At 53.9% G+C, this 22006-nt stretch overlaps 2 protein-coding genes across 7 annotated transcripts; one reads left to right on the top strand and one right to left on the bottom strand.

Moving 5' to 3' along the window:
- The first annotated feature begins 352 nt into the window (after nt 1-352).
- Nucleotides 353-6631, top strand: LOC107307211 (uncharacterized). 5 transcript variants are annotated; one of them, XR_014941444.1, is made up of 10 exons: nt 353-648; nt 891-998; nt 1913-1971; nt 2863-2993; nt 3650-3715; nt 4414-4575; nt 5128-5288; nt 5845-5954; nt 6272-6327; nt 6498-6631. XR_014941444.1 is itself a non-coding variant. In XM_085534430.1 (10 exons), exons 2-10 carry the CDS (start codon nt 921-923, stop codon nt 6534-6536), a joined length of 816 nt encoding a protein of 271 aa, XP_085390556.1. In that variant the 5' UTR covers nt 353-648; nt 891-920; the 3' UTR covers nt 6537-6631. The 5 variants fall into 5 exon arrangements, 4 of the variants coding, with proteins under 4 accessions (XP_085390556.1, XP_085390557.1, XP_085390558.1 ...); XM_085534430.1 differs by having other exon boundaries at nt 4460-4575; XM_085534431.1 differs by lacking the exon at nt 4414-4575.
- Nucleotides 6632-7409: 778 nt separating this feature from the next.
- On the bottom strand, nt 7410-22005 carry LOC107306987 (solute carrier family 2, facilitated glucose transporter member 4-like). 2 transcript variants are annotated; one of them, XM_085534424.1, is made up of 11 exons: nt 20369-22005; nt 18035-18154; nt 16538-16698; nt 15143-15267; nt 14650-14765; nt 13823-13982; nt 13351-13532; nt 12421-12525; nt 10964-11065; nt 9688-9888; nt 7410-7755 (listed from the first exon to the last, which is right to left on the bottom strand). In XM_085534424.1, the coding sequence occupies exons 1-11, from the start codon at nt 20405-20407 to the stop codon at nt 7522-7524; spliced, it is 1545 nt and encodes a 514-aa protein (XP_085390550.1). In that variant the 5' UTR covers nt 20408-22005; the 3' UTR covers nt 7410-7521. The 2 variants fall into 2 exon arrangements, with proteins under 2 accessions (XP_085390550.1, XP_085390551.1); XM_085534425.1 differs by lacking the exon at nt 10964-11065.
- Nucleotide 22006: the final 1 nt, after the last annotated feature.

The raw sequence follows: 22006 nt of genomic DNA, 5'->3' as shown, positions 1-22006 counted from the left end.
ATTGTTCCTCTCCTCCCATGGCTTCCCTTCACCCCATAGAAGCTCCGACCCCATAAAGGCGACATCCGACCCCATAGACGTCGATTCTCCTTCACCCCATAAGTGGGGGTCGTTCCCGACCCTAAAAGACGATAATGGGGTCGAAGAGCTGAAGGTTGAATTCCTACCTGTGGATTTGGGGTCAAAAGGGAAGAAAAGGGGCAAAAGGGGCACTGACCCTATTAGGGCTGACCCTATTGACCCTATTAGGACCAGGGCTGACCCCACTGACCCTATTAGGACCAAAGCGACCCCATAGACCCCATTGACCCTATTAGGACCAGGGCTGACCCCACTGACCCTATTAGGACCAGGGCTGACCCCATTGACCCTATTAGGACCAAGGCTGACCCCATCGACCCCATTGACCCATTAGGACCAGGGCTGACCCCATAGACCCTATTAGGACCAAAGCTGACCCCATAGACCCTATAGGGTCCAAGCATTCCCTATAGTTCCCGGGTCTCGTTATGGGGCCGTGGAGCTTTTAGGGGATCCCAATAATTCAGGTGACATCAGTGGGTCCAGGAGACACCGAACTTCCCATCACCGACCCTACAACGACCCCAAACCCCCCCCAAAACCCCATAACCACCACCCCACAACAAGGTACGTCCCATCCCATCCCCTGACCCTATAAAAGCCCCCTATAGGGTTATAGGGCCACTATCTTGACCCTATAACCTTCATAGGGCCACCCCATCCCCTGACCCTATAAAAGCCCCCTATAGGGTTATAGGGCCACTATCTTGACCCTATAACCTTCCATAGGGCCACCCCATCCCCTGACCCTATAAAAGCCCCCCTATAGGGTTATAGGGCCACTATCTTGACCCTATAACCTTCCATAGGGCAGTGCCATAATAACGGGGTTTTCATCAATGGGATTTGCCATTGCACCCCATTGTTTTATGGGGTCGAGTGTCAGTACGCCAAGGAGAGCGTGGAGATCAACAACGGTATGTGGGGCGGCCCTATAAGGTTATGGGGTGGGGATATGGGGTCTGTGGGGGGTGGCCCTATAAGGTTATGGGGTGGGGATATGGGTGATAGATACAGTCTATGGGGTCCCTATAGGGTGAGCTATGGGGTATGGGATCCCTATAGGGTCAGATATGGGGTATGGGTTCCTTATAGGGTGAGCTATGGGGTCTCTATAAGGGGCAGATATGGGTTATGGGGTCCTTATAGGGTGAGCTATGGGGTATGGGGTCACTATGGTTTATGGGGTCCCTATAGGGTCAGATATGGGGTCTGAGGGTCAGATATGGGGTCTGGGGGTGGGGATATGGGGTCCCTATAGGGTCCCTATGGGGTGAGCTATGGGATCCCTATGGGGTTAGCTATGGGGTCCCTATAGGGTCAGCTATGGGGTCCCTATGAGGTCAGCTATGGGGTCCCTATGGGGTGAGCTATGGGGTTCCTATAGGGTGAGCTATGGGGTCCCTATGGGGTGAGCTATGGGGTCCCTATAGGGTCAGCTATGGGGTCTGAGGGTTGGATATGGGGTCTGGGGGTGGGGATATGGGCTATGGGGTCCCTATAGGGTGAGCTATGGGGTCCCTATGGGGTCAGCTATGGGGTCCCTATGGGGTGAGCTATGGGGTCCCTATAGGGTCAGTTATGGGGTCGGGGTCCACTTGTGGGTCTGCCCCATAGCGACGGTGTCGGCCTCGGTGCGGATGAGCGCCCAGGTTGTCAATAGGAACTTCAGCCCCGAGCTGGAAAACCCCAAATCCCCCCAATACATCCAGTTCAGCATCGACTTTCCAGGACAAGGTAATGGGCTCTATGGGGCTGCCCCATAGCGGGATGGAGGTCTATGGGGCTGCCCCATAGCGGGGTGACCCCATTGGCCCTATATGTGTTGTAGATGAAGGAGCTCTATAGGAACGTGTCGGGCTATGAGGGAGTCGAGATCCTTTCCTTGAGGTGATGTGGGGCCTATATGGGATCTATGGGGCCTATATGGGATCTATGGGGCCTATATGGGATCTATGGGTCCTATGTGGGGTCTATGGGGCCCATGTGGGGTCTATGGGGCCTATATGGGATCTATGGGGCCCTAATGGGATCTATGGAGCCCTATATATGATCTATGGGGCCTATGTGGGATCTATGGAGCCCTATATGGGATCTATGGGGCCCTACATGGGATCTGTGGGGTGTGTGGGGATCCTCTATGGGATCATGGGGCCCTATATGAGATCTATGGGGCCTATATGGGATCTATGGGGTGTGGGGGGATCCTATATGGGATCTATGGGGCCTACATGGGATCTGTGGGGTGTGGGGGGATCCTATATGGGATCTATGGGTCCTATATGGGATCTATGGGGCCTATATGGGATCTATGGGACCTTAATAGGATCTATGGGGCCTATATGGGATCTATGGGGCCTATATGGGATCTATGGGGTGTGGGGGATCCTATATGGGATCTATGGAGCCCTATATGGGATCTATGGGGCCTATATGGGATCTATGGCCCTATATGGGATCTATGGAGCCTATATGGGATCTATGGAGCCCTATATGGGATCTATGGGGGGTCTGGGGGTCCTATATGGGATCTATGGGGCCCTATATGGGATCTATGGGGCGTGGGGGGATCCTATATGGGATCTATGGGTCCTATATGGGATCTATGGGGCCCTATATGGGATCTGTGGGGTGTGTGGGGATCCTCTATGGGATCTATGGGGCCCTATATGAGATCTATGGGGCCTATATGGGATCTATGGGACCTATATGGGATCTATGGGCCCTATATGGGATCTATGGGACCTATATGGGATCCTTAACCCACTTCCGGTATCATAGAGAAGGCAGCGTGGTGGTGACGTACGACGTCCTCCTACGTGTCGAGGCTGGGAACAGCGCCCCCAGCGCCTTGGAGGACCGACTGGAGGACCTCCGGAAAGCCACCGCCACCAACTGCACCGGGGTCACGTGTGAGGGGGGGGGGGTCACGACGTGGTCACATGATTGGGAAGCGGTGGTCACATGACCAGAAGCGGGGCCATAGAAGGGACCTTATATGGGGCCCTATAAAGGGTTATGGGCCTGGGGTTACTTATGGGGCCTGGGGGCTCCTATATGGGGTCTATGGGGTCCTATATGGGGCCTGGGGCTCCTATATGGGGTCTGGGGCTCCTATATGGGGTCTATGGGGTCCTATTGGGGCCTGGGGGCTCCTATATGGGGGTCCTATATGGGGTCTGGGTGTCCTATATGGGATCTAGGGGCTTCTATATAGGGTCTGGGGCTCCTATATGGGGTCTGGGGGCTCTTATATGGGATCTAGGGGGTCCTATATGGGGTCTATGGGGTCTATATGGGGTCTGGGGGCTCCTATATGGGGTTTAGGGGGTCCTATATGGGTTCTGGGGGCTCCTATATGGGGTCTGGGGATCCTATATGGGGTCTGGGGTCCTATATGGGGTATGAGGGGTCCTATATGGGATCTAGGGGCTTCTATATGGGGTCTGGGGTCCTATATGGGGTCTGGGGTCACTTATGGGGCCTGGGGGATCCCACATGGGGTTTGGGCCCCATAGGGTTGTAGTTGGCCCCATAAGGACCCCAAATCCCCATTGCGGCCCTATAGCTGAGCTGTGCTTCAATGGCTCCAACACCACGGTCAGCAACTACAGCATCCAGCCCCTGGATCCGGGTACGGACCCATAACACACCCCATAACTGATCCTATAGCCCACCCCATAAACTCATATCCCACCCCATAAACCCATATTACCCCATATTCCACCCCATAACCCCATATTCCACCCAATATTCTACCCCATAGCCCCATATCCCACCCCATAAACCCATATCCCACCCCATAACCCCATATCCCACCCTATAACCCCATATCCCACCTTATAACCCCATATCCCACCCATATCCCCATATCCCACCCTATAACCCATATCCACCCCATTACCCCATATCCCACCCCATATCCCACCCCATAACCCCATATCCCACCCCATTACCCCATATCCCACCCATATCCCACCCTATAACCCCATATCCCACTCCATTACCTCATATCCACCCATATCCCACCCTATAACCCCATATCCCACCCCATTACCCCATATCCCACCCTATAACCCCATATCCCACCCCATATCCCACCCCATTACCCCATATCCCACCCTATAACCCCATAGCTGACTCAATTAACCCCGCCCACCCCCTTAGCCCCGCCCACTCAATTACCCCACCAATAGCGTTGCGCAGCGCTCTGGCCCCGCCGTCTCTGATTGGCTGCTACAGCCCTTAGACCCGCCCACTTCCCATTAACCCCGCCTACTCCATAACCCCGCTCACCCATTAGCCCCGCCCACTTATTAACCCCACCAATAGCGTTGTGCAACGCGCTGGTGCCGCCGTCTCTGATTGGCTGGTACAGCTCAATCCCCGCCCCTTCCGGCGTGCTGTGCGTCAGCCGTTGCCACCGCAGTCGGAGCAGCCTTTCCCCTGCGCGTACGGCGCATGCGCGGTCAGCAGCGACGGGCCGCACTGCGAGTGAGCGCTCTTAAAGGGGCCGCGACACTTTAATGGGGTCTATGGGGTTTCTATGGGGTTCTATGGGGTGACTAGGGGGTGACTATGGGGTCCCTATGGAGTCGCTGTAGGGTCTCTATGGGGTCTCTGTGGGGTTTCTATGGGGTCACTATGGGGTCTCTATGGGGTCTCTGTGGGATCACTATGGGGTCCCTATGGAGTCGCTGTGGGGTCTCTATGGGGTTCCTATGGGGTCTCTGTGGGGTTTCTATGGGGTCACTATGGGGTCTCTATCGGGTCCCTAAGGGGTCTCTATGGGTTCGCTGTGGGGTATGTATGTTGACCCTATGGGTTCATTATGAGATCACTATGGGGTCCCTATGGCGCCCCTATGGGTTCTTTATGGGTTCTTTATGGATCATTATGGTGTCCCTATGGTGTCCCTATGGGGTCCTTATGGGGTCTCTATGGGGTCCCTATGGTGTCCCTATGGGGTCCTTATGGGGTCTCTATGGGGTCCCTATGGTGTCCCTATGGGGTCCCTATGGGGTCGCTATGGGTCCCGCCCCACAGCTGCTCGGACCGCTCGTCCTATTGGTACCTGGACTCGTCGTGCAGTTCCCGTGTAAACAAATGGGGGTTGGCTCTCGGGCTCCCCTGGCGGCCATTTGCGTCATTGCAACCGGCTGCGGGGCGGCGCTCGTCAAGGCCCGGAGGCAGAGAAGGGCTGACAGGTAAATGGGGGGTATATGGGGCGGGGGGCTTATGGGGTCCTTATGGGGTGGGGGTCCTTATGGGGTCCTTATGGGGTCCTTATGGGGTGGGGGTCCTTATGGGGTCCTTATGGGGTCCTTATGGGGTGGGGGTCCTTATGGGATCCTTATGGGGTCCTTATGGGGTCCTTATGGGGTGGGGGTCCTTATGGGATCCTTATGGGGTGGGGGTCCTTATGGGGTCCTTATGCGGGTCCCTATAGGGTGGGGGTCCTTATGGGTTGGGGGTCCCTATGGGCGTCCTTAATGGGTCAGGGGTCTTATGGGGTGGGGTCCTTATGGGGACCTTTATGGGGTGAGGGTCCTTATGGGGGTCCTTATGTGGTAGGGGTCCTTATGGGGTAGGGGTCCTTATAGGGTCTTTATGGGGTCCTTAATGGGGTGGGGGTCCTTATAGAGTCCCAGTAGGGTCCTTATGGGGTGGGGGTCCCTATGGGGTCCTTATAGGGCCCTTATGGGGTGGGGGTCCTTATGGGATCCTTATGGGGTCCTTATGGGGTCTTTATGGGGTCCGCAGGGAGAAGCTGCACTCGCGCACTGCTCTATATGAAACCAATGAGGCCGAGGAGGAAATATGGGGAGGGGGCTCCGGATTCACAGCCACCAACAGGGCTGCATCGTGGGGAGGTGAGGAGGGGACCCCAATAATGGGGGCTATGGGGCTGGGGACCCCAATAATGGGGGCTATGGGGTTTGGGGACCCCAAAAGTGGGGCCATTGGGATCACAGTTATGGGGTCTTTGGGTTTGGGACCCCTATAACGGTGTCTATGGGGTTGGGGACCCCAACAATGGGGTCTATGGGGCTGGGGACCCCTCTGTGGGGCCATTGGGACCCCTTATAATGGGGTCTATGGGGTTTGGGGACCCCTATAATGGGGTCTATTGGGGGGGGAATCCACTGTGCTGACCCCAAAGACCCCCCTTTGTGTTCCCACCCCACAGAACTGGAGGCGCCCGACGGGACCTACATCAGCCTGCAGAGTGTGGGACCGAAACAGGTGGGGGATATGGGGGGGCAAAGGGGGGGAAGGAGATGGGGGGGGGACAGTAAAAGGGGTGACGCTATGGGGTGAGGTTATGGGGTGAGGTTATGGGGTGATGCTATGGGGCAGCGCTATGGGGCAGCGCTATGGGGTGACACCCCCCCATTGTGTCCCATTGTCTCCAGGTCCACCTCCAGCGGCCCCAATCCTTCACCCCCCCCTGAAGAGTGACCCCAAAATGGCCCCAAAACGGCCCCAAATCCGACACCCCCCCCCCCCCAAAACGACCCTATAAACCAATAAAGGGTCCCATAATGCAGCGCGGCTGGTGTGAATGGGATCAAGATGGCGTCGAGGGGAGGAGTTATGAATGGAGGTCACGTGGGGGGGGGGGGGTGTCACGTGGAGGAGTCAAGATGGCGTCGGGGGTAGGCGTTATGAATGGAGGTCACGTGGGGGTGGGGTCAAGATGGGTCTCCATTGATTAACATGGGGGGGGGGTCTCCATTAATTAACATGGGAGGGGTCTCTGTTCATTAACATGGGGGGGAGGTCTCCATTCATTAACATGGGGGGGTGTGTCTCCATTCATTAACATGGGGGGAGGGTCTCCATTCATTAACATGGGGAGAGGGTCTCCATTTATTAACATGAGGGGAGGGTCTCCATTCATTAACATGGGGGAAAGGTGTCTCCATTCATTAACATGGGGGGAGGGTCTCCATTCATTAACATGGGGGGAGGGTCTCCATTCATTAACATGGGGGGGGTCTCCATTCATTAACATGGGGGGAGGGTCTCCATTCATTAACATGGGGGGAGGGTCTCCATTCATTAACATGGGGGGGAGGTCTCCATTCATTAACATGGGGGGAGGGTCTCCATTCATTAACATGGGGGGAGGGTCTCCATTCATTAACATGGGGGGGGTCTCCATTCATTAACATGGGGGGGGTGTCTCCATTCATTAACATGGGGGGGGGGTGTCTCCATTCATTAACATGGGGGGAGGGTCTCCATTCATTAACATGGGGGGAGTGTCTCCATTCATTAACATGGGGGGAGGGTCTCCATTCATTAACATGGGGGGGTCTACCTTTATTTCCACAATGGGGGGGTCCCCTTTTTATTTACATCATTGGGGGGGGGTCCCCCCTTTTCCCATGGGGGGGGGGGGGAGGGTAAATATGGTGTAGGGGGGGGGGTCCATCATCCATCCTCCCCCCCCCTCAGTGGCTGCAGTTCAGTTCCTCCTTTCCCTTCCCCCCCCCCTCCCATTAATGGGTGTTGGGGGGTCCCGTGGGTGAGGGGGGGGCTCAGCCCCTCTTGGTCCCCCCCCTCGAAGGGTCTCCCTTTGGTTTCGGGGAGGAGCAGGAAAGCGAAGAGCCACGAAGCTCCCAAGATGGCGGCGAACAGCACGAAGACCAGCGGGCCCATCGCGTGCTGTGGGGGGGGTAATTAATTAATGAGTGTTAATTAGGATCGGATACCTACACTGTAATCCTCCTAATCCTACCATAATCCTATCTAATCCCCTAGTCCCATGTAATCCCATCTAATCCCACTTCATCCCCCTAATCCCATCAAATTCCCCATAATCACATCTAATCCCATCTAATCCCATCTAATCCCCTTATATCTCCCCTAATCCCATCTAATCCCCCCCATATCCCCCCATAATCCCATCTAATCCATCTAATTCCCCATCTAATCCCATCTAATGCCCCCATAATCCCATCTATTTCTCCCCTAATCCCATCTAATCCCCCCCATAAACTCCCCTAGTCCCATTTAATCCCATCTAATATTCCCTAATGCCACCTAATCCCATCTCATACCCCCATAATCCCATTTTAGCCCATCTAATTCCCCCCAATCCCATCTAATCCCATCTAATCACCCCCTATAATTCCATCTAATGCCCCCAACTCCAATCTAATCCCATCTAATCCCCCCTAATCCCATCTAATCCCCCCCTAAACCCGTCTAATCCCATCTAATCCCATCTAACCACCCCTAATCCCATCTAATGCCCCCTAATCCCATCTAATCCCCCCTAATCCCATCTAATCCCATTTAAGCACCCCTAATCCCATCTAATCCCCCCCTAATCCCATCTAATCCCCCCTAATCCCATCTAATCCCCCCAAATCCCATTTAATCCCCCCTAATCCCATCTAATCCCATCTAACCACCCCTAATCCCATCTAATCCCATCTAACCCACCCTAATCCCATCTAATCCCATCTAACCACCCCTAATCCCATCTAATGCCCCCTAATCCCATCTAATCCCCCCTAATCCCATCTAATCCCATTTAACCACCCCTAATCCCATCTAATCCCCCCCTAATCCCATCTAATCCCCCCCTAATCCCATCTAATCCCCCCTAATCCCATCTAACCCCCATAATCCCATCTAATCCTTCCCTAATCCCATCTAATCCCATTTAACCACCCCTAATCCCATCTAATCCCCCCTAATCCCATCTAATCCCATCTAATCCACCCTAATCCCATCTAATCCCTCCCTAATCCCATTTAACCCACCCTAATCACATCTAATCCCCCCCTAATCCCATCTAATCCCATCTAATCCCCCCCTAATCCCATCTAATCCCATCTAATCCCATCTAATCCCCCCCTAATACCATCTAATCCCATCTAATCCCCCCTAGTCCCATCTAATCCCCCCCTAATCCCATCTAATCCCCCCCTAATACCATCTAATCCCCCCCTAATCCCATCTAATCCCATCTAATCCCCCCCTAATCCCATCTAATCCCTCCCAATCCCATTTAATCCCCCCTAATCCCATCTAATCCTCCCTAGTCCCATCTAATCCCATCTAATCCCCCCTAATCCCATCTAACCACCCCTAATCCCATCTAATCCCATCTAATCCCCCCTAATCCCATCTAATCCCATCTAATCCCCCCTAATCCCATCTAATCCCCCCTAATCCCATCTAATCCCCCCCTAATCCCATCTAATCCCCCCTAATCCCATCTAACCACCCCTAATCCCATCTAACCCACCCTAATCCCATCTAATCCCATCTAACCACCCCTAATCCCATCTAATCCCATCTAATACCCCCCTAATCCCATCTAATACCCCCCTAATCCCATCTAATCCCATCTAACCCACCCTAATCCCATCTAATCCCATCTAACCACCCCTAATCCCATCTAATCCCCCGTAATCCCATCTAATCCCCCCTAGTCCCATCTAATCCCATCTAATCCCCCCCTAATCCCATCTAACCACCCCTAATCCCATCTAATCCCATCTAACCACCCCTAATCCCATCTAATGCCCCCTAATCCCATCTAATCCCCCCCTAATCCCATCTAATTCCCCCATAATCCCATACCTGCAGCCCAGGGAAGGCCATCCCCACCACAAAGTTCCCGGCCCAATTGGCGGCTCCAGCCAACGCAACGGCTGCGGGTCGGGGTCCTTGAGGGAAGAGTTCGGCCGCCAGGAACCACGGGATCGGACCAGGACCCAACTCAAAGAACGTCACAAACAGGAAAACACCCAACAGGCTGACGGCACCGGAACCGGGCGAGTCCTGGAAGCACCGGATATGGGGGGATTAGATGGGATTAGGGGGGTTTAGAGGGGATTAGATGGGATTAAGGGGAGATTAGAGGGGATTAAGGGGAGATTAGAGGGGATTATGGGAGGATTAGGGGGGATTATAGGGGGATAAGGAGGGATTATAGGGGATTAGGGGGGATTATAGGGGGATATGGAGGGGTTATAGGGGATTATGGGGGATTAGGGGGGATCATAGAGGGATAAAGAGGGATTATAGGGGATTAGGGGGGTTTAGAGGGGATTAGATGGGATTAAGGGGAGATTAGAGGGGATTAAGGGGAGATTAGAGGGGATTATGGGGGATTAGGGGGGATTATAGGGGGATAAGGAGGGATTATAGGGGATTATGGGGGATTATAGGGGGATAAGGAGGGATTATAGGGGATTAGGGGGGATTAGGGGGGATTATAGGGGGATAAGGAGGGGTTGTAGGGGATTATGGGGGGATTAGGGGGGATTATAGGGGGATAAGGAGGGATTATAGGGGATTAGGGGGGATTAGGGGGGATTATGGGGGGATATGGGGGGATTACAGGGGATTATGGGGGATTATAGGGGGATAAGGAGGGATTATAGGGGATTATGGGGGGATTAGAGGGGATTATAGGGGGATAAGGAGGGGTTATAGAGGATTATGGGGGATTATAGGGGGATAAAGAGGGGTTATAGGGGATTATGGGAGGATTAGTGGGGATTATAGGGGGATTACATGGGGGATTATGGGGGTTTATAGGGGGATAAGGAGGGATTATAGGGGATTATGGGAGGATTAGGGGGGATTATAGGGGATAAGGAGGGATTATAGAGGATTAGGGGGGATTATAGGGGGATAGGGAGGGGTTATAGGGGATTAGGGGGGATTAGGGGGATTATGGGGGGATTATGGGGGGTTAGGAGGGATTTGGGGGGATTATGGGAGGATTAGGAAGGATTAGGGGGATTATGAGGGGATTAGAAGGGATTAGCGGGGATTAGAGGGGATTATGTAATTCTATAGGGCACTATGGGGCTCTGTGGGTCTCGCTATGGGGCGCTGTGGGGCTGACCTGCAGGCGGAGGCTGACGCTGAGGCTGAGGGCGCAGCCCAACATCCCCCCGATCCCAACGAGCTGCAGAGTGCGGCGACCGGAGCGCTCCACCAGGAACAGCTGGGGGGGGGGATCAATGGGGGGGAGATGGGGGGCAGTGGGGCAGCGGTGGGGGGCTATGGGGGTCAATGGGGTGTAATTGGGGACGATGGGGGGGTAATGGGGGGCTATGGGGGTCAATGGGGTGTAATTGGGGACGATGAAGGGTAATGGGGGGCTATGGGGGTCAGTGGGGGGTAATTGGGGTCGATGGGGGGGGTAATGGGGGGCTATGGGGGTCATTGGGGGGTAATTGGGGACGATGGGGTAATGGGGGGCTATGGGGGTCAGTGGGGGGTAATTGGGGACGATGGGGTAATGGGGGGCTATGGGGGTCAGTGGGGTGTAATTGGGGACGATGAAGGGTAATGGGGGGCTATGGGGGTCAGTGGGGGGTAATTGGGGTCGATGGGGGGGTAATGGGGGGCTATGGGGGTCAATGGGGGGTAATTGGGGACGATGAGGGTGTAATGGGGGGCTATGGGGGTCAGTGGGGGGTAATTGGGGACGATGAGGGTGTAATGGGGGGCTATGGGGGTCAATGGGGGGTAATTGGGGACGATGGGGGGGTAATGGGGGGCTATGGGGGTCAATGGGGTGTAATTGGGGACGATGGGGGGGTAATGGGGGGCTATGGGGGTCAGTGGGGGGTAATTGGGGACGATGGGGGGGTAATGGGGGGCTATGGGGGTCAATGGGGGGGTAATTGGGGACGATGAGGGGGTAATGGGGGGCTATGGGGGTCAGTGGGGGGTAATTGGGGACGATGGGGTAATGGGGGGCTATGGGGGTCAGTGGGGGGTAATTGGGGACGATGGGGGGGTAATTGGGGGCTATGGGGGTCAGTGGGGGGTAATTGGGGACGATGAGGGGGTAATAGGGGGCTATGGGGGTCAATGGGAGGTAATTGGGGACGATGGGGGGGTAATGGGGGGCTATGGGGGTCAGTGGGGGGTAATTGGGGACGATGGGGGTGTAATGGGGGGCTATGGGGGTGTGATGGTGGGAAATGGGGGGAAACGGGGGGCCAATGGGGGGCTATGGGGGAGAAATGGAGGGCTATGGGGGGTAATGGGGGTCAATGGGAGTCTATGGGGTGGGTTGATGGGCTGGGGTCGATGTGGGGGGGCGATGGGATTACAATGGGGGGCAATGGGAGGCGATGGGGGGCTGTGGGGGCCAATGGGGGGTAATGGGGGCCAATGGGGGGCTGTGGGGAGGTAACGTAGGGCAATGGGGAGCAGTGGGGGGCTGTGGGGTTCAATGGGGGGCAAAGGGGGGCTCTAGGGAGGCAATAGAGGGGAATGAGGGGTGATGGTGGGGGCAATAGGGGGGTGTGTGTCCAGTAGTGAACTGGGGGGGGGAGGGGCTCTTACCGAGAGCAACGTGGCGGCCACGTTGACCACCCCCACCCCAATGGTGGCCACGGCCGGCTGCCCCACCCCCGCGCTCTCAAAGATGGCCGTCGAGTAATAGAAGATCTATGGGGAGAAAGGCCACGCCCACTTCAACACTAAGCCCCGCCCACAACCCCCGAAGCCCCGCCCACAATGCCACAAGCCACGCCCACCTGCATCAAACACACCTGCTTAGGCCACGCCCACCGCCTCGAGGCCACGCCCACTTATCTCAAGCCCCGCCCACTGTTAAAACCTTGCACCAAAGCCACGCCCACATCCACCCCAGTCCACGCCCTCGAAAGCTCAAGGCCACGCCCACTTCTCCCGAAGCCACGCCCACAACTCTCCCATTGCCCAATCAGGCGCAGCCCTCATCCGTGAGGCCCCGCCCACCTCTCTCAAGCCCCGCCCACTGCTCATTGACCACATTAAAACCAAAGCCACGCCCACAAACAAGCCACGCCCACAAACAAGCCACGCCCATAACTCTCCCATCACTCAATCAGGCACAGCCCTCATCCCTGAGGCCACGCCCACCTCTCTCAAGCCCCGCCCACTGCTCATTGACCACATTAAAACCAAAGCCACGCCCACATCATCCAAGCCACGCCCACAAACAAGCCACGCCCACAACTCTCCCATCACCCAATCAGGCGCAGCCCTCATCCCTTAGGCCACGCCCACCTCTCTCAAGCCCCGCCCACTGCTCATTGACCACATTAAAACCAAAGCCACGCCTACATCCTTCAAGCCACGCCCACAAACACCAAGCCACGCCCCCTGGCCCAGCTGTTACCCATTGACCAGCACCACCCCCATCACCCCCCAACCCCGTGACCCCTGACCCCTTGACCCTTTGACCCCTGACCCTTTGACCCCTTGACCCCTTGACCTTTGACCCCGTACCGCGTTGATGCCGGAGAGCTGCTGGCTGAGCTGGAGGCCGATGGCCACGACCAATGGCTGCCTGAAGCGCGGCGTGGCCAGGAGCCGCAGCACCCCAACACGGGGGGTGGGGCCTCGAAGCTCCGCCCCCAAGACATCAAGCTCCGCCTCCGCCGCTTCCGGACCCAATAGGAGCGTGAGGGCTGAGGGGAAGGGGGCGGGGTTATGGGGTATGGGGACCAATAGGAGGGCGAGGGTGAGGGGGGTGTGGGGTGTGGGGACCAATAGGAGGGCGAGGGTGAGGGGGGTGTGGGGTGTGGGGACCAATAGGAGGGTGAGGATAATGGGGAGGGGCGGGGTTGTTGGGTGTGGGGTCCAATAGGAGCATGAGGGTGCAAGGAGGGGAGGCATTATGGGGTTTGGGGTCCAATGAGGGTGAGGTGAGGGGCGGGGTTATGGGGTGTGTGGCCCAATAGGGTGTTGAAGCTGATACCATGCATGGCGGCCCCACGGCGTTCGGTCCCCAGGAGGAATCGGGGGCTCTCGGGGCAGCGGGGCAGCAATAGGGCCTGTAGGGTCGCCGGGCACAGCCCCATTCCCAGCAGCAGCGGCCAGCGCTGTGCGGTGCCCAGCAGTGCACCCAGACCCAGCACCTGTGGGGGGAGGGGGGGAATACCATAATATGGGGGTCTAATCCCATCCTATGGGGTCATAGTCCCATAATATGGGGTCTAATTCCATCCTATGGGGTCATAATCCCATAATATAGGGGTCTAATTCCATCCTATGGGGTCATAATCCCATAATATAGGGGTCTAATTCCATGCTATGGGGTCATAATCCCATAATTTGGGGTCTAATTCCATCCTATGGGGTCATAATCCCATAATATGGGGTCTAATTCCATCCTATGGGGTCATAATCCCATAATATGGGGTCTAATTCCATCCTATGGGGTCATAATCCCATAATATAGGGGTCTAATTCCATCCTATGGGGTCATAGTCCCATAATATGGGGTCTAATTCCATCCTATGGGGTCATAGTCCCATAATATGGGGTCTAATTCCATCCTATGGGGTCATAATCTCATGCTATGGGGTCTAATCCCATTCTATGGGGTCATAATCCCATCCTATGGGGTTATAATGCCCTCCTATGGAGGCATAGTCCCACCCTATTGGTGTCTAATCCCATTTTATGGCTTCTAATCCCATACTATGGGAGTCTAATCCAATCCTATGGGGTCATAATCCCATCCTAATGGGCTATAATCCCACCCTATGGGGTCATCTTCCTGCCCCCCATCCTTCCCCATACCTGTGCCCCCAGGATGCCGATGACGACGGCCAATTGGTGCAGGGTCCCCAGAGCCCCCCGTAGGCGGGTGGGGGCGATCTCCCCCACATACATGGGCACCAGCCCTGAGACCAGCCCTGGGTGGGGAGAAGGAGAAGAATATGGGCTCTGTCCCCTTTAAGAGGTGACACTGCCCCTTTAAGAGGGGACATTGCCCCTTTAGGAGGTGGTGTTGCCCCTTTAAGAAGTGGCGCTGTCACTTTAAGAGCTGACATCCCTTTGAAAGGTGACATCACCCCTTTCAGAGATGACAATGCCCCTTTAATATGTGGCATTGCCCCTTTAAGAGACAACAATGCCCCTTCAACAGGCGGCACTGCCCCTTTAAGAGACAACAATGTCCCCATGAGGGATGGCATTGCTCTTTTAAAACCAAGCATTGCCCCTTTAAGAGCGAACATCGCCCTTTTAAGAGGCGGGACTAAGCAGGGCCATTCTCTCTTCCCATTGGTACCTGAGTAGGCGCCGAGCAGGAACCGACCAATGATGATGAGGATGTAGGATGGGCCCCACTTGGCCGCGCCCATCATGGCGCCGCCCACAAAGGCCAGAGCGTTGGTGGCGATCATGGCGTGCTTCCTGGGGGCGGGGCCACGTCAGGACACGCCCACATCGAGGCCACGCCCCCACACCCCATTGGCTCCACCCCAGGGACCCCATTAACCCCAATGACCCCCCATGAACCTCATTGACCCCAATGATCCCATTGACCACATTGACCCCATTAACCCTACTGATCCCATTGACCCCAATGATCCCATTAACCCTAATGACCCCGCTGACCCCATTAATTTCATTCACACCATAGACCTCATTAACCCCAATGATCCCATTAACCCTAATGACCCCCCATTGACTCCATTGACCTCATTAACCCCACTGACCCCATTAACCCCAATGACCCCCATTGACCCCATTAATGACCCCAATGACCCTAATGATCCCATTGACCCTAATGACCCCCCATTAACCCCAACGACCCCCCATTGACCCCATTAATCCCATTGACCCCATTGACTCCATTGACCCCATTAACCCCAATTACACCATTAACCTCATTAACCCCAATGACCACATTGACCCCATTAACCCCATTGACCACATTGACTACATTAGCCCCATTAAACCCAATGATCCCATTAACCCCATTGACCCTATTAACCCCATTAACCCCATTGACCCCATTAAGACAAATGACCCCATTAACCCCATTGACCCTATTAACCCCATTAACCCCATTGACCCCATTGACTACATTAGCCCCATTAAACCCAATGATCCCATTAACCCCATTGACCCCATTAACCCCATTGACCCTATTAACCCCATTGACCCCATTGACCGTATTAACCCCATTAACCCCATTGACCCCATTAACCCCATTGACCCTATTAACCCCATTGACCCCATTGACCCTATTAACCCCATTAACCCCATTGACCCTATTAACCCCATTAACCCCATTGACCCCATTAACCCCATTGACCCTATTAACCCCATTAACCCCATTATCCCCAATGACCCCATTAACCCCATTGACCCCATTGACTACATTAGCCCCATTAAACCCAATGATCCCATTAACCCCAATAACCCCATTAACCCCACTGACCCCATTAACCCCATTAACCCCATTGACCCCAATGACCCCATTGACCCTATTAACCCCATTAACCCCATTAACCCCAATGACCCCATTAACCCCATTGACCCCATTAACCCCATTGACCCCATTAACCCCACTGACCCCATTAACCCCATTAACCCCATTGACCCCAATGACCCCATTGACCCTATTAACCCCATTAACCCCATTAACCCCAATGACCCACTGGAAGCCCCCTCCCACCTTCCGAGTCTCTCAGCCACCATCCCGACCCCCAGCGACGCCACCATCCCCCCCACGGAGAAGATGGCGACCGACAGCGCCCACAGGGTGGGCACGGCCGCGGGGGGGGGCGGCTCCCCCCAGCGCTGCGTCCACGTCTGGTTGTATTCAGCTTCCAGGACCTGGCAAAACAAGATGGCGGCAACACCGTGGGAAACCAATGGGAGACAACATGGAGAACAATATGGAACCCAATGGGATCCAATATGGAACCCAATGGGAAACTATATGGAACCCAATGGGAACCCAATGGGAACCAATATGGGAATCAATATGGGAATCAATGGGAATCCCAAATGGGAACCAATGGGAACCCAATATGGAACCCAATGGGATCTTAATGGGAACCAATATAGAATCCAATGGGAACCCAATAGGATCCAATATGGAAGCCAATGGGAACCAATATGGAGACCAATGGGATGCCAATGGGATCCAATATGGAGCCAATGGGAACCAATATGGAACCCAATGGGATCTTAATGGGAACCCAATGGGGGACACAATGGAGACCAATGGTAACCAATATGGAACCCAATGGGATCCAATATGGAACCCAATGGGATCCAATATGGAACCCAATGGGAAACTATATGGAACCCAATGGGATCCAATATGGAACCCAATGGGAAACTATATGGAACCCAATGGGATCCAATATGGAACCCAATGGGAACCAATATGGAGCCAATGGGAACCAATATGGAGCCCAATGGGATCCAATATGGAGCCAATGGGAACCAATATGGAACCCAATGGGAACCCAATGGGATCCAATATGGAACCCAATGGGATCCAATATGGAACCCAATGGGAAACTATATGGAACCCAATGGGATCCAATATGGAACCCAATGGGATCCAATATGGAGCCAATGGGATCCAATATGGAGCCAATGGGAACCCAATGGGATCCAATATGGAACCCAATGGGATCTAAATGGGAACCCAATGGGAACCAATATGGAACCCAATGGGAACCAATATGGAACCCAATGGGATCTTTATGGGATCCAATATGGAGCCAATGGGAACCAATATGGGAATCAATGGGAACCCCAAATGGGAATGAATATGGGAATCAGTATGGGAACCAATATGGGACCCAATGGGACTCAATGGGGAACCCAAATGGGAACCAATATGGGACCCAATGGGGATCAATGGGGACCCCAATGGGAACCCCAATAGGGACCAATATGAAACCCAATGGGGATCAATGGGGACCCCAATGGGAACCCCAATAGGGACCAATATGAAACCCAATGGGGATCAATGGGGACCCCAAATGGGACCCAATATGGGAAGCAATATGGGAATCAATGGGAACCCCAATGGGAACCCCAATAGGGACCCAAAATGGACCCTCATATGGGAACCCAGTGTGCCCCCCCCCCCCCCCCCAACCATCATGAGCCCCAGACCAGACCCCCCTCCCCCCCCCATCCCCCTCCCCACCTTTTGGGGTGCATTGATGACCCCCACGTGGTATCCGACCTGCAGTGACCCCAAAGCCGCCGTCCCCACAGCCATGGCCAGGGTGGGGGTCAGCCCGGGGGGGGGCGGAGCGTCAGAGTCCTGGGGACAATGGGGGGGCGAACAATGGGGACTATGGGGGCAATAGGGGACGATGGGGGACATTGGGGGCAGTGGGGACATTGGGGACAGTGGGGACATTGGGGACTATGGGGGGGACACTGGGGGGGTCACAAGGGGACAATAGGGGGGATGGGGGGACATTGGGGGGTCCTATAAGGGGACATTGGTGAGCCGGGGGGGGAGGGGGGGAGGACATTGGGGACATGGGGGGAGGACACTGAGGACATGGGGGTGTCATTGGGGGGGGGGGGCACGAGGGGACAATAGGGGGGATATTGGGGGTCGTATAAGGGGACATTGGTGAGCTGGGGGGGGGGACATGGGGGACAATGGGGGGGGTCTCGAGGGGCCATTGGGGGGCACATTGGGGTGGTGTAAGGGGACATTGAGGGTCCTATAAGGAGCCCCATTAAGGGGGGGGGGGTGACATTGGGGGGGGGTGACACGAGGGGACATTGGGGTGTCCCCCCCCCCTTCCTTCAGCCCCCCCCCCTTAATGGGGCTCCGGGTGCCTCTATGTCCCTATAAGGACAGAGCGGAGCTGTGGGGTGGGGGAGGGGCGGGGTGGGGGGCCGTGAGGGGGGGGAGCGACGGGTGGGGTCGTTGGACCCCCCCCACCCCTTAATGGTGCTAATGAGCCCCGTCTAATTAGCGCTAATTAAGGAACCAACCCTTAAGGAACCCACCTGGGAAGTCCCCTCCCCTTCATCCTCACCCACCCTCCAAGTCAATTATGCCGTTAATTAACATACTAATTACTCCTCTAATTACCCCTCTAATTACCCCGTTAATTAACCTCTAATACCCCTCTCAGTCCCAATTAACCCCTAATTAACCCGTAATGACTCTCTCAGTCCCAATTAACCCCTAATTAACCCCCCTAATTAACCCCAATCCCTCACGACTTCACATTTACTCCCCTAAATCCCCTTCAAACCCAATTAAGTTGCTAATTACCCCTCTAATTACCCCCTTAATTAACCCCTAATGACCCTCCCAGTCCCAATTAACCCCTAATTAACTCCTAATGACCCTCTCGGTCCAGATTCCACCCTTAATTAACCCCCCTAATTACCCCCCAACCCACATTCCCAAACAATCATTCTCCTAAATGCCCCCCCACCCCCAATTATGCCCTTAATTAACCCCCTAATTACCCCCTTAATTAGCCCTGAGAACCCTCTCAGACCCTATTATGCCCTAATTAACCCCTAATGACCCTCACAGTCCCAATTAACCCGTAATTAACCCCATCAATTAACCCGCCACCCCATGTACCTTCATATTTACTTTCCTATGGGCCCCCTCATACCTAATTAAGCCCCTAATTACCCCCTTAATTAACCCCTAATGACCCTCCCATTCCCAGTTACCCCCCAATTAAGCCCTAATGAATCTCTCAGTCCCAATTAACCCCTAATTAACCCCCTTAATTACCTCCCCTCCCCCATTTCCTCCTCTAAATGCCCCCCCAAACCCAATTAATGCCCCTAATTACCTCCCTAATTAGCCTTGAAATCCTAATTAGCCGCTAATGAAGCACTAAAAATCCCATATTATCCCAATTAACCCCTTAATTACACCCTCATTACTTAATTACACCCAAACGCTCCGCTAATTACCCCCTAATAACCCTTAATAACCCCCCTCATTACCACTTAATTACCCCTTAATTACCCCCAAACCTATATCTCTCTTCATTACCCCTTAATTAGCCCCTAATTTAGAACTCCAACCCGTAATTAACTCCTAATTAATATGCCCAATTATCTTCTAATTACCCCCCTCCCTAATTACCTTCTTAATTACCTGCCAATCCCTAATTACCCTTAATGACCCATATTAACCCCCTTATTACCCCCTAATTATCCCCTTCATCCCACACGCCGCTAATTACCCCCTTAATTACCCCTCCAATTGATCCTAATTACCCTCAACTTCTAATTAGCCTCCCGCTAATTAACACCGACCCCCCAATCCCCCATAATTACCCTCTCATCCCTAATTACACCCTCAGCTCTACCCCTGATTTCCCTCCTAATTAGCCTTCAACATTTAATTACCCCTAATTAGCATAACACCACCCCTATTAACCTCTAAATTGCCACTAATTAACATCCTAATGAAGTTAATTAAGCTTTAATTAAGCCCACTAATTAAGCACCACCCCCCCCCACCTCAACCCCCATGTACCTCCTCCTCATTATGGATCTGCTGGAATCCACTCGGCATCGTGGGGTTAATTAATTAACGAGGGCTGATTAATTAGCGCTAATTAATAGGTCACGTAGATGTGGGAGTGAATAGGGATTAATTAGTGGGGGGTAATTAATGGAAGGTAATTAGTAATTAGGGAGTAATTGGGGGGTTGATGAGAGATAGGAATAAAGAGATAATGAGGGAGGTTAATTAGAAGATTAATGAAGGGTAATTAATAGGGGGGGTAAAGAATGGGGTTAATTAATAGGGTTAATTAGTGGGGGGGTTAATTAGCAGCGCCGCGACCCCCCCGGGTTGGGCAGATCCCGGGGGGGGGCGGAGCTGAGGGGGGTGGGGGGGAGGGGCAATTAAGGAGGTTAATTAGCAGAGTTAATTAATAGGAGTTAATGAAGGGCTAATTAGAGGTGATGTTAATGAAGGGGGGGGGGCAGTGAATGGGGGGAGTTATTGGGAATAATGAGGAGGGGAGGCTGGTGGCAATGATTGGGGTAATTAGTAAGGGCTGTTAATGAAGGGGGTCGTTAATTAGTGGGGGTAATTAATTAATTAATGGGGTTAATGCGGAGGGGGTGATTAGTGGGAGATGAGGGGGGTAATGAGTGCAGTGGAGGGAGCCTTAATTAAGGGAATCATTTCAATTGGCTTTAGTGCATGATGGGGTTATTAATTAGAGGCCATTAATTAGAGCCTTAATTAATTAGGGGGACGGGGGGGTTTAATTAATGGGGCGCTCCAGGTTAATTAATGGGCAGCTCAGCGTTAATGAAGGGGGGCGTTAATGAAGGGGTTAATGAGAGTCAGTCCGGGGCTCATTAAATGCTAATTAATGCAGGGTTAATTAATTAAGGGGCTGTTAATGAGGGGCCGTTAATTGGGGTCCGCTTGCTCTGCCCTGGGGCTCCGCTCTGGGACCCTCTGGAGGCCACGCCCCCTTCATCTAAGCCACGCCCCCTTAATTTAAACCACGCCCCTTAATCACATCCACGCCCCCTTAATTTAAGCCACGCCCACAAAAAGATTAGGCCACGCCCCCATACCCAGCGGGGTCACCCGAGGTCACGCGATGACGTCACAGCCGCGCCCCCCGCCCCTCCCCCCGCGGGGTTATTTTTAGCTAAAGGTCAGCGCCGCGTGGGGGGGCGGCTCTTAAAGGGGCAACGGCACCAATGGGGGGGGGTGGGTGTATGTGTGGGGCCCACCTTTGGTATCGCCCCTTTAAATCGCTCCTCCTATTATCGTTACTATTGTTGTTACTCCGTTAATTGCGCTTCCTTTTAATGACTTTTAATGAACTCATCCGTATTAAGGCTCTTAATTAATTAATCCCTTAATTGTTGTTTCCTTTTAATGACCCAGACCTGCTAATTACCCCACCCCTTAATTATCCCCCCCTTTAATTACCCCCACATTAATTACCCCGCCCCTTAATTGCCCCATTACCTCAATTACCCCCCGAATTAATTAATCCAACCCCCTTTTAATTACCCATCCCCCTTAATTAATTACCCCCCCTTAATTACCCACCTCCCACTTAATTACTAACCCTTAATTACTCCTCATGCCCATTAACCCACAAATCTATTATCTTCCCCTTTAATTACCGCACCCCCT

This window comes from Coturnix japonica, unplaced genomic scaffold (genome assembly GCF_054131305.1).
Source record: "Coturnix japonica strain WE unplaced genomic scaffold, WE-NBRP24 Scf082, whole genome shotgun sequence".
In the NCBI taxonomy this organism is placed as follows: Eukaryota; Metazoa; Chordata; class Aves; order Galliformes; family Phasianidae; genus Coturnix; species Coturnix japonica.
This window is presented reverse-complemented; position numbering and strand designations above follow the sequence as displayed.